Below are 12,787 nucleotides of genomic sequence, written 5' to 3'. Positions count from 1 at the left end.
GATATAGGGAGTGTGCTGTTGCTGGAGTTGAAATTTAAGCAAGGCAGGATGTTGGTTGCTGGCTCATATGAAATCACTGAAAGACATGCTGAAATCATGTGCAAGCTTAGGACACCTGCATTGCTGGTGTAGTTGTTTAGCTTATTCCTTTAAACCTATGTACATTGGGATAGGAGGGGAACCACCAAACTGAAGCTGTTGAAGCTAAACGTTTACATCACAAGGAGGAGGACATCATGATTGTGTAACCAGTCTTCTTATTAGGGCTGTTGCTTTGATGTCTAAAAGACCAAAGCAGCAGTATAAACAGTGTCAAAAGTTGCACACAAAAAATGGATGAAACGAAAGTGTTTAGCAAGACATATGTTTAACAGTTGGTAAGGGCTCCCCTTTGGTATTCCTTAATTTTTCCTGCCTCAATAAGACTCACCCCTATTATATTGTAACTACCACATCAATGAGCTCACCGTCACCGCTTAGCCCTTTGTCTCTAAGAGTTTTCAAGGACTTTGAAGTCTTCAGAAGAAAGCATGACATTGCGCTGTACACTGCAACATTAATTCCAAGCAAGACAGGTTATGGGAGTATCAATACACTTCAGGCAGTGTCCTACATTTGAAAATGCTGCCACATCGAAAGTCCTTTACTGTAGCATGTATATATAAAATATGTGAGAGCCAAAAAGGATGTCTGTTTTTCAGAGGCACTCTTGAACACTTTCTTCAGGATAGACACAGGGTTTAGTCATACATTCTTGCAAAATGTTTTCTGTACTTTCTTGTCTGTGCTGAAGCCCATCCTCTGGATTTCTTTTTACATAAATCTAAGAGATTTATGTTTGATGTCCCTAGAATAGACCTGTATGTTGTGACACTCCGGGTCTCTGTACACATTCCTGCGTAATTGATGTGCCCAGCCTCCATGCCTTCTCTGTGTTCATTATACACAAGACCGTATCAACTTTTGATGTTCGGATTTGAGACAACTCCTCAGTGAATATCAAAGTTTGGTGCTGAAATGTGCTGCAAGATAACTTCACATAAACAAGTAATTATTCCTTTCTACATCAATGTACATTAGCAGTATTCGCCTCATTTTGTATTGGTCAAAATATGTTAATGTGTTCAAAGATTCTAAAAGATGTGTATAGATAACTTATAAGAGGATCATTTTAGGGACGCTCTAATTTAAAAAAAAAAATTATTCTTATGTGTGTGTGCTTAATATTGTGTAGCTCGTCAGAGGACACGTGAGGATAGGGGTGGAGGGTTACTTCACCAACTGAAGCCTTTTATTAATGTATTTTAAGATCGCTCACCATTGCATCGTATACATGGTAAAACAGCACATTAAGACTAACACAAGTTGTGCACATTAAATAGTCTGCAAAATGAAGCAGCTGAAAGAAATGACCTGCTGTGGTCAAGAATAGTTACCTGGACATTCGAGTATCTACAAGCTAGACTCCTGTGATAATTTGTGTCTTTTTTGCACCAGATAATAATTGTGTGGTAAAGAAAAATCCATTCATGTATTGTTTTGGGAAGTGCCTAATATAGTCTAGGAACCACCACTGGAATTTCCTCCTCCACACTGGAGGAAATTCCAGATGTAGCTTTCCCTCCAAAGATTGGAGAATGTATCCGTATCAAATCTTTTTCTTAAGCCCTTTTTATTCACCATGTTATAAAATAATTCTTTGGGTAATGGATGATGAAGTACTGGAGGGTGTGACATGAAGGAGGAATGAGGCATATGCAGTTCACAAACTGGACAAATGGAAGCATGTTAGAATGTAATCACCTTTTCAGTAACTTGCAAAGGTGGGTGTGTCCCGACACATTGTAAATGTAGGGTGCATGGGACTAGGGTATGCAATTGAGTAGCGAGTATTTGTTATGTGGTCTCATACTGGATATGTTTGAGATCTTTGTTGAATTTATATTATGTGTATATCTCTATTGGTTAAATATACACCTTAATTGGCTGAGGCGATTAGCATAGGCTTGTCTGTAATAGTATGGAAATTCATGAATTAAATTTTAATTTTTGGCAAATAAATGGTTGAAGAAAAACATAACCCTTAAAGAAGTAGAAACTGATAAATCTTTGCTAGAGGTACGGCAAACTACAGGTAATTCGTTTTCTGTTTTAGTGTGAACAGGAATTGAGAATAGCTCAGAGTGAATTTGATCGTCAAGCAGAGATTACCAGACTTTTGTTGGAAGGAATCAGCAGCACACATGTGAGTATGATAATAAAATATATATTTACTCCCTGGCTTGTTATTACACTGTGCGTATCCCTATTATCATATATTGAACTCATTGTATGTAAAGGTGATGTATTGTATGATATTCTGAGGGCTTTTAAACACCAGCTGGGCTATTCACCTAAAGATATAAACAGCTACTTCTAACACACTGTCGGAAGTGGATGTTTCCTCTAGAATGAGAAAATAACTAGATTTCTTTCATGGGCTTTTGAAAAGAAATGTGTCCCTTTCCAAGGTCCATACAACACAGTCTTATTGCGTTCCGTCTTTCTTGCTCAGACATCATAGAGTGGATTCCTGCAAACGTTATTAATCTGCCTTGAAAGATTACATAAATGCTTCTGATGAGTTGTCCACAGCCACCGAAGCTAGCCTCACCCCGACAAACATAGTGGCCAGGGAAATAGTACTGATCATAGACTGCACTAGCCTCAAAGTAATTTAGGAACTGGTAGAGACTGCAAAACATTGAAACATTGAAGGAGTGTCAAATCCACAATTGCCTCAGTTATTCTTGCCCGTGCAGCTAAATTGATTAGTCTCCGGCCTACCTTGCTCTGCAGCTTCTAGATAATTACTGTTTTGCGAGATAAATTTCCCTATTTCTGAAGTGTACCATTTATTTATTTATTTATTGAGAGGCTTGTAAAGCGCACGCCTACCCCCAACGGGGGTCTCCCGGCGCTGTAGACTGCATGCTAGAAAGGTATGATGCTACTTATGAGATAGTGAACAACCAAGTTTTCAGTTTGCTTCGGAACAATGATTCAGAGGAGATAAGTAAAGATCCAGTGGGAGGCTGTTACAGAGTTTAGCGGTTATTACGCCGAATGCTCTGCCACCACTTCTAGCACGACGAAAACTGGACACCACCAGGAGGCGAAGGCTATTCGATCTCAGAGACCTGACAGACTGGGACAGATTAAGCCTCTTTCTCAAATATCCTAGGCCCAACCCATTGAGGGCACGGAAAGCAAAAATCAAAGCCTTGAACTGAATGCGACGGGCAATGGGAAGCCAATGCAGCTTCCTCCGATATGATGCAACCGAGTGGCGAAAAGGAATATTGCCAATCAGTCTAGCCGCAGCATTTTGTACTATTTGTAAGCGTTCAATTTGGTACAAGGGGTCGCAAGCATACAGACTGTTGGCATAATCTAGATGCGATGTAATCAGGGCATGAATAATGGTTTTGCGGGAATCAAGCGGGAGGTATGGAAAGATTTTCCTGATCATACGCAGTTTGCCAAAGCAAGCTGCTGTGACCTTGTTAATTTGTGATTTGCAGGATAGGGCATTATCAAATTGAAAGCCCAGATTTCGAGCTGTCTGGACTGGGACCGGAGGAGGATTAAGTACAGTCTGCCACCACTGAATGGCAGGCAGCGCGGTTTTCTGATTAAAAAATAGAACCTCCGTTTTATCGGTATTAAGTCTAAGATGATTCGAGGTCATCCAAGAGCAGATATTGCTGAGTCAGTGGCGAAAAATTAATAAAATTGGTGTCAGAGTGATCTCTAAATGAGAACACAAGCTGAGTATCATCAGCGTAGGAGATCACTCTGACCCCCCAAGATTCCACCACCTTTGCCAGCGGTGCGAGATAGACATTGAAAAACAAAGGGCTCAAGGCAGAACCCTGAGGCACTCCGCAAAGTAAAGGTTTACCCTCTGATTCAAAAGGTCAAAGAAAGACCTTCTGGGTCCGACCTGTAAGGAAAGATCTAATCCAAGCCAACACAGTACCTCCAATTCCAATCTGGCCTAATCGATCCAACAGTATCTCGTGAGATACTGTGTCGAAAGCGGCGGATAGGTCGAGGAGGACCAACATGGCCTCCTCGCCCCTATCCACACACTCACAAATTGTCTCCGATACCTCTAAAAGAGCGGCCTCGGTACTAAAGCCTGTTCTAAATCCAGACTGCGAGTCATGTAACAATTGGTTGGCTTCTAAATAGTCCGCCAATTGTTTCTGGGCAGCCTTCTCCAGGATTTTTACCGGGTTAGGAAGTAGGGAAATAGGTCGGTAATTACAGAATTGCGTGGGATCCGCATCTGCTTTCTTAAAAATAGGGACTAACATTGCCTGTTTCCATGCAGTCGGGAATTGACCAGTGCATAACGAAGAATTCCAAATAGAGAGGAGTGGGCTGATCAATAAAGGGGCAAGATTGCCCATCACCTTAGCAGGGACAGGATCTAAAGGAGACCCTGATTTGCATTGGACAAGCAGACTTAAGGCCGTCTCAGTAGTAAGTTCCTTAAAAGACTTCAGCGAAACTGTCTGAGAATCAGGGTCACTGGGAAGAGGGGGGGCCATAACAGGATTGAATGAGGATGTTAGATTCATAATTTTGTCCTGAAAGTAGTCCGATAGCCCATTGCATAGTACCTGGCTAGGGGAGCTCTGAAACATCATGGCGGGCGGGATAACAAAGTCCTTGACAATATTAAAAAGTATTTTAGTAGAGTTTTCTGCATTCCTAATTTTTTGGGTGAAAAAATCTCTCATAGTGGACCGTTTTAATTTTTGAATTTTTTTTAGGGCAGTCTTATAAATCATTTTAGACTCAGGGTCATATGTCTGCCGCCATTTGCGTTCCAACTGTTTACAGCGGCTCTTTTCCTCTCGCAAAGCGGGGGAGAACCAAGGGGCAGATGGCCTAGATCTGGCGGAGGTGATAGGTTTTAATGGGGTAATGGCATCAATAGCTAGTAAAAGAGAGGAGTTGAATTTCGCCACTTCTTCGTTAAGGTCCTCTGAGAGAGGATCAAACTGATAAGATCGAACTGATTGATACCATCAAACATAAGAAGTACATATGATTTTTGTCCTACTTAAACCTTTGCTGTTATGTCACAGATTTAATTATTTTTAGAATTTCAAAATGCTGCTAGAGTTAAAAAAATATATATCTATATTTTATATATTGTATAGTAATGTGAAATGTGATTAGTAAAATTGTACTTTTATGGTTTTTTCCGTGTTTTTAAAATGAAAACCGAATAAAGCAACATTTTTTATTTGATTAGTCTCATCAATTTCGCATTAGTTGCAACAGATTATGCAAGCCAGCCAGTTGAGAACTGGCTACATTTTCCTCACTTCTATATAGTGCTTCCAGGTTGAGCTACTGCACAGGCATAACGATCAAATGGTCCTGACAAGGCTTATGCCCAAATTCCTCTGCCTCTTACTCACTGCAATTCCTACCCTGCTCTCATCCACTCAGCAGGTTATGCTATCTGTGTTAGCAAATCACAACCTGCCAATTAAATTGCTTTTGCCTCCCACATGTCACCACTTACCATACTCCACCACTCGTGCTGCAGCTCATGACACAATCAGCATCTCCTGGACAACCCCAAGAAATTCCTCATACTACTCAATACAACACAACAGGGACACTGAGCACATGCTAGAACTCATGCTGACCACTGCACACTGTCCTTTAACCTTCAAACATAACAGATTCAGAAACTTACACAGGCTCAATGCCGCCTTACCTTCTGAGATCTCGGGAACTAGAGACACCTCTTAACCACCTACCCGAAAACAAGCTTATTGAAACTTAATAAGAAATCCAACATGAACCCCAATGATCTTGCAAACTATCTTTCACCTCACACATTCTACAGTACTGGAGAAATCAAAAAGTAAGTTGCCCTTCTACTCTGTAGAAGAATTAGGAGCAATGTGACTGTTAACATCTAAGTGGACGATGATGCACTCTAGATCACCAGTCACGGCGACTCATGTCACCTCATCCGACTGGGACTCTGCCGCCTTTGACTCCATAAATTATGACGCCCTTGCCTAAACCCTTTTTAAGAGTATTAGCTTCAGCCATATGGGGCTCCTCTGTTTCACATAATTCTCTAAGGTATAAATTTCAGCTTACCCAAATGACACGCCCTAACGCCTCTCTGTAAAATGCTAGTTGTTCCAAAGATATGATCTGTCTCAAAGTATCAATCTCTCTTGGAACCCCTTATAGTGCCGCAACTGATATGCAAACTGCACCAAGCTGTACTAGAATGTCTCATCAGGAAATTATATCACCTGGCAGAAAACCCTCAATATTGTCATCCAGGCATGAATGTCTGAATATACCTCTGATTCAAAACCCTGAAAACCAAGTTTGATAACACTGCCAGCAGCAACCAAAGGCAATGTGCACAATTAGCTCTCAATATTGCTCCTTCTTGGCTTAAACTCGCAAATAGTCTACTGCACCAAATTCCTGAGAGACCACAACTCCCTCAACTCAGAACACTCATTTAAAAAGTAAATAAAAAATAAGCCTAGCAGCAAATGAACCATGTTCCTCAAAGTGAAGTTTTTTCTCCCCAAAGCAGATGTTGGAACAAAAGTCCAAGCAATGGTCTCCTCTCGCTTTGGTGAAAGCAGTGTCATCCTCACTGATGTTTCTAGTCACAACTGACTTTTTTGCATTTTTTGTAATAAAGAACCAGAAAAGCAATGTTAAAACTTTCCATAAATTTGAAATTGAATGTTAAAAAAGAAATTGGTACTCTACAATTGATACGTGGGGACAATTCAAGAATATCAAACAGAATATTGTATGGTCAATTTATTTTAGAAAGACTCCAGCCTTCCCATTAATTTAGATTTTTTTTATATTTGTGAACTAATTAAAATATACAGTACTTTGAGTATTTACTTAATGAATGCTTGTTTCAGTATTTTTGTGTATTTTTTTGAGGTTCAAATCATTGAAATTCCTTAAACAGGGCTCACGGCTTCCAGTAATGACACAGTGGAGGCGTCCCGGATTCCAATAATCATTCAGTGGGGGTCCCCAGATACCACTAATAAAGGAATAATTAAGTAGTTTTTCTCATCACATTCTTAAATTGTTTAAAAATGGCTTTCGCTCATATAATATTGCAGATACAGAAGTCAGTTATTACAACAATGTGACTTATAAGTGAAGTCTATCATGGAGGGACTCTGAACTCACCCGTTCTTCATCCAAAAGGTGTTGAGTAAATGCCATTTCAAACGCAGATGTGTTTCCTGGTCTTCTTTCTTATTGTCAGATCTCCACTCATGCGATGTTACCTAATAGTATCATATGCAATCTTTGTATCTGAACTGTCACACTTTTTTGTGTAGCAATACAAACCTTGGGCAAATTGTGTTGAAGACATTTTTCTTAAACTACTGGCTGTGTAATATATATTTCTTCATCCTTGCTGAGTAATCTTCCAACAGGTAGGTAATGGTGATTGTTTTACTCCTATTTTATAGGTTCTCTGGAATCTCTAATACCCTTTCACCTACTCCTTCACTTATGAGCTACTTGAACTGACAAGGTTGTGCTCCTGTGTAAGGGAATGTGGGTGGTGATGCTTGTTTCTGTTCTACTTTTTAGCAGTGTCTGATCCTGTTACTAGATAGCAGTATATCTGTCACCATAGAGGTCACTATTTTGTTCATGTCCAGTAAGCACAACTTGTATCACTAACCTTTCTTCCCAATTCTGTACTGAAATTGAACCACGTTTCCCAAGCTGTTGAGACCACCCATTGAGCCAAGTAATGTGATCCTTTACAATCCGTTTTTTGTACAAAATGTCATTATGAAGTTAATTATTTTGCATGCAAGCCTTCATCTAATTACCTTTGATCTGCTCAAGCGGTCAAACAGATTTTCCATGCATAATGTCTATGGACCTGTTTGCTTAGCATTTTATGGCTAGTTTGGGGAGCTTAACGTGTTATTTCAAAAATTATAAAGCCATCAACATTTTATTTGAGAGATCTGTTTTGCCCTTACTATTTGGCAGTGAATAACTGTTTTATGTGTTTATTCAGTATATCTGTAATTGTATTAAATTTTATTAAATTGTTAAATATTTTCATTGTAGGCACATCATCTTCGTTGTCTGAATGACTTTGTGGAAGCTCAAATGACTTACTACGCACAATGTTATCAGTACATGCTTGACCTCCAAAAACAACTTGGAAGGTAAATGAATAGCTTGTGCTTCCATTATTAGGTTCATAATTTGACTCAGTCACAATGTTTGTATATCTGATGAAGACATCTAGCCGCAGATTCCTTACCATAGAATTTCCCAGGCATCAGGCTGGATCAGAAAGACTTTTGCTTGAGGAATACCCTTGCGCTCCGGTAGGCGTCATGAGTTGGCTCCACGTGACGACATCCACGCCGGAAGTGACATCTGCGTCACCTAGATAGGGGCTACCTTGGCGCGTTGACATCCGTTCTTTTCTTTCTTGTCCACCTAGCGCAGATCTGTGAAGAAGGCTACCCTCTGCAACTTTTTTGACTGGCTTTTTTCAACGTTTTGTCCACTATTTTTGTTGGGTATGTTTTACTTCAATGTTGAAGAAGATTTCTTGATTCAGACCATGCAGCACCTGCCATTGCGCCATGTTGTTGAAGGATCCACACTTAATTCGTCTATGGTGCCGGTAGTGTGACCACTACTCAAAATCGTGCTCCTGCTTGTGGCCTGGCGTTCGGCTCCATGCCATTTGCTCTAGGTCTCATTCCCAGTCCCAGTCGAGAAGGAGGTCCGGGTACTGCTGTCTGGGAGTCCTAAGGCTTCGTCCTCACACTTGAAGTTATCAGGTCGTCAGATACGAGACATAAGAAACACAAGAAGTTGAAACATGCTTCAATTTCTCCCCATCCTTCGGCTGACCGTGACTGAGTACTCTTGATTCTCTAGGCCTTGTTCTGCGGAACCTGCGTCTGGGTTGGCTCCATGGTTCCTGCCTTTCCAGGAGCCCCAGTGATCCCAACCCAGCTTAAAGTATTCTATGACACCATGTGCCTCATGTTTTGGGGGCCTGACCCTCCGGTCGGGCCTCCAGGCCCCGGAGGCTCAGAGGGGTCTCCATTGGGTTCCGTACTGATGACCTTCCCCGGCATCGGCCCCTGCATTGAGACTTCCACCGGCAGTAGCCCCATTCTTATCCCTGACAACACTGGGGCGGATCAGCACCTACCGATGTTGATTCTGGCACTGACTGCACCCTTTGGTCCTCGGGCGATTCCTTTGTCTTATTTTGAGGGGCTAGGAATGGAGGAGGATTGGGAGTGGTCGCTGGACCCTTTACCAGACCAGTATGAAATTGACTGGTATGAGGAATTGATCGAGACCACTGGACTGGATACCTCCTCAGATTCTGGCCTGCTTTCTCTCCCTTCCGGGGTTATGGAGGTGGGAGCTTCATATGCAATGGTAGTGAGAAGGGTAGCTAAGGTCCATGACCTTCAGCTACCTTCGGTGGAAGTCAAGACAAACATTTTGACAGAGGTCCTATTGCTGGGTGTCTCTTCCACGGAACCCCTCCTGCCTTTCAATGAGGCCTTGAATGATGTCCTTCTGGGAACCTGGTCCAAGCCCAGTACAAGAGCTCCTGTGAATAGGACAATCGCCTGCTGCCATTGCCCTGCCCAGGGCGACCTATAATTTCTCACAACCATCTTACATCAAGAACTTAGTGGTCCAAGCCTCTACTTCAGAAGGTGCTTTTTCCTTCCGCACCCCCAGACAGGGAATCCAAGAGGCTGAAAGTTGGGGCGAGAAGATTTATTTCTTCCGCCAGGCTTGCATTTTTGTGAACCCTGCATGCTTATTGAGCCATTATGCCCACTCCTTGTGGGAAAAGTTGGCGCAAGTGCTGCCACAGGCCTGGGCCATTCCCTTACAAATGGTATCAAACAGGAGAGATGCGGCCAAGTTCACCATTTGTTGTGGGCTTAACACCACCGACTCGCTAGGCAGAACAATGTCCTCAATGGTGACTGTTCGGCATGCCTGGTTGAGAACTTCTGGCTTTTCTGGAAGTGTCCAGGCTTCCCTTATGGACCTGCCCTTTGATGGCACTCATCTCTTGGGAGACCAGGAAGACGTGACCCTGAAGAGCTTTAAGTACTTGCGGGCTACAGCCATGTCTTTGGGCCTCTTGGTGTCCACCCGTCCGTTGTCTCTGCACCGTTGGGTGCAGAGACAACGTTCCACGCCACACGAGGTCCCAGCTGACGGTGGCAGTACGAGGAACTAAACAGTGAGAGTGACTTATGCGCACACCCATATGAGCATACAGGTATAGGTATGCCTGTCGAGTGCCTAATCACGGCACACATATGAAATCTGGTGCAGGGTGGAGTGATAGACCCATGCCCTGAGGAAGTTGCCGTAAGTTTTCTAGGGGCAACTAAACATGTCGGCTTTTTAAAGTGAGCAGACACACAGCACAGAATAAAGATTATTTGGCCAGTGTGGTCTAGCTCGGTTTTATAACACGGGACTAATGCGCCATACGGATCAGCACATTATTTCCTCTTTTGGGTCCAGACCTGCAGTACACCAGGTTTGTTGTTCAGGCGGGAATTGACATCCTAGCAACACACAATTTTTATTTTTTCATTCTTTTGAGCACTATCACACTTCTTTTGTTCGGAGTGGTGGATGCTGATGATGAGAACCTAGGCAGCAGGCGAGTACCATCCTGCCAGCCTCCATGGTGTTACTCCTGTTAGGCTCTACCATTCCCCTTCCACACTTTTTCTTTCCACGTTTCCTCTCCACTCACTTAAGGTAACCCTTTGAGGGATGGGAGGGTTGAGAAGAGGAGGAATCATATTGGAAAACAGCACAACCGTTTTTTAATGAATCTCTTTTGTAAAATGGTGACCCAGATCCAGTAAAGCGAGACGGCAAATTGATAGCCGCTGCTCCATCTACACAATGTTATTAGTTGGCCAGGATTAGGAGGAGTACATTCACCTCAGGAACAGGTCCCGAGTTGTATATGATATGGTGAGAGGGGGACGACCTGTTCTTTATCCCCTTAGCTCCTTGTTGTAAGTAGTCCACCCGTCCACGTCTGTTTTTCGCCCCTTTAGTTGCCACAGAAGGGGCTATTAGCCGCGCCAGACGTATACCAGCCAGAAGATTGTGCAAGTTCAGCAACCTCTGTGCAGCTGTGGGTTGGGCTACTTTTGATCCTGTGGGTCAGGCAGCCAGAGGTCGAGCCAGTCCACTCATCCCCCTGCAGCTTCTAAATCAGGGGTCTCCAAACCGGTCCTGGAGGGCTGTATCCATGCTAGATTTTTTGGATATCCCCATTGAGATACATGTAGTAATTTTAAAAATCTGGCATGGATCCGGCCCTCCAGGACCGGTTTGGAGACCCCTGCTCTAAATCTTGCTAGTAAGGCCTTTCAAGATCATGGGCGGCTAGTTGGTGGCAGGATCAGCCATCACCTCCACCACTGGCAAAAAATCATGTAGGACAAGTGGGTTCTTCAGATAGTCCGATAGGGCTATTCCCTCCCCTTCAAGACTACCTCCTTTCATGTCTCCGACGTACGACCGGCTGACAGAGGACCACCTGACCTTGCTTCAGGAGTACGTCAGGACTCTCTCGGCCAAGTGAGCCATAGTGAGGGTTCTAGCACCAGAAGTAGGCTGTAGTTACTATTCCCTGTAATTTCTGGTCTCGAAAAAGGGCAAGGGTTGTCCTAGTCTAGATGTACAAGCTCTTAACTACTTCTGCAAAAAGGAAAAGTTTAAAGCGCTCACTCTGCCTCAGGTCTTGTCTGCCCTGACCCTGGAGACTGGATGGTGGCATAGGACTTGCAGGATTCCAATTTTCATAGTCCTGTCCTGCCTGCCCATTGGCGCTACCTGTGGTTCACAGTACGCCATAACCTCCTTCAGTTCACAGTACTCCCCTATGGCATTAACAGCGCTCTTCGGGTGTTAACCAAGGTAATGGCGGTATTAGCAGCTCATCTGCGAAGATCAAGGGTGCCAGTCTTCCTATATTTCGATGACTGACTGTTAAAGGTGAGCTTTCACCAGACTGTCCTCTCCCTCCTCCAGACTACGCCGAATCTCCTGCATTTGCTGGGGTTATCTATCAACATGCCGATGTCACACATGACTCCCTATCAGGCACACCCTTTCATCAGAGCTGTTCTGGACGCAGTGCAGTTTTGGGATTATCCTCCCGAGCATCGAGTCCAGGATATTCAGGCTATGATACTGATGTTTTTGCCTCTCTCCTGGATATTGGCGAGACTGGCTCTGATGCTGCTGGGCCTCATGGCCTCGTGCATCCTGCTAGTGACACAGGCCAGATGGCATATGCGGGCTGTGCAGTGGGACCTGTAGTTCCAGTCGGCGCAGCACCAGTAGAATCTCTCCATCATGTTCCAGATCGCGGGGCCCTGCAAAGGATCTGCAGTGGTGGCTGACCAACCGCGATTGGGTCAGAGAGTCTCCCCTTCCCCTACCAGATCACACAGTAGTGACGGATGCGTCAATCATGGGATGAGACGGCCATCTGGGAGAGGTGAAGGTTCGAGGATTCTGGTCTCCGGCGGAATCCAGACTCCACATGAACTTGCTGGAGCTCCGAGCGATTTACTAGGCATTGAAAGCTTTTCTTCCTTCCACCAAGGGAAAGCTGATTCAGATGTTCACTGACAACACCATC

The 12,787-nt window shown here is 43.6% G+C and overlaps 1 protein-coding gene across 2 annotated transcripts in view; it reads left to right on the top strand.

The window, feature by feature from the left end:
- The window catches only part of SH3GLB1 (SH3 domain containing GRB2 like, endophilin B1), a 289,157-nt gene that overhangs the window by 207,073 nt on the left and 69,297 nt on the right, over positions 1-12,787 (top strand). For both annotated transcript variants that reach the window (XM_086953975.1, XM_086953976.1), the window contains 2 exons: positions 2,156-2,245; positions 8,173-8,273. In XM_086953975.1, coding sequence (XP_086810101.1) covers positions 2,156-2,245; positions 8,173-8,273 — 191 coding nt within the window. The remainder of the gene's footprint in view (positions 1-2,155; positions 2,246-8,172; positions 8,274-12,787) is intronic.

The sequence above is a fragment of the Lissotriton vulgaris genome, chromosome 1_1 (assembly GCF_964263255.1).
Source record: "Lissotriton vulgaris chromosome 1_1, aLisVul1.2, whole genome shotgun sequence".
Classification (NCBI taxonomy): Eukaryota; Metazoa; Chordata; class Amphibia; order Caudata; family Salamandridae; genus Lissotriton; species Lissotriton vulgaris.
This window is presented reverse-complemented; position numbering and strand designations above follow the sequence as displayed.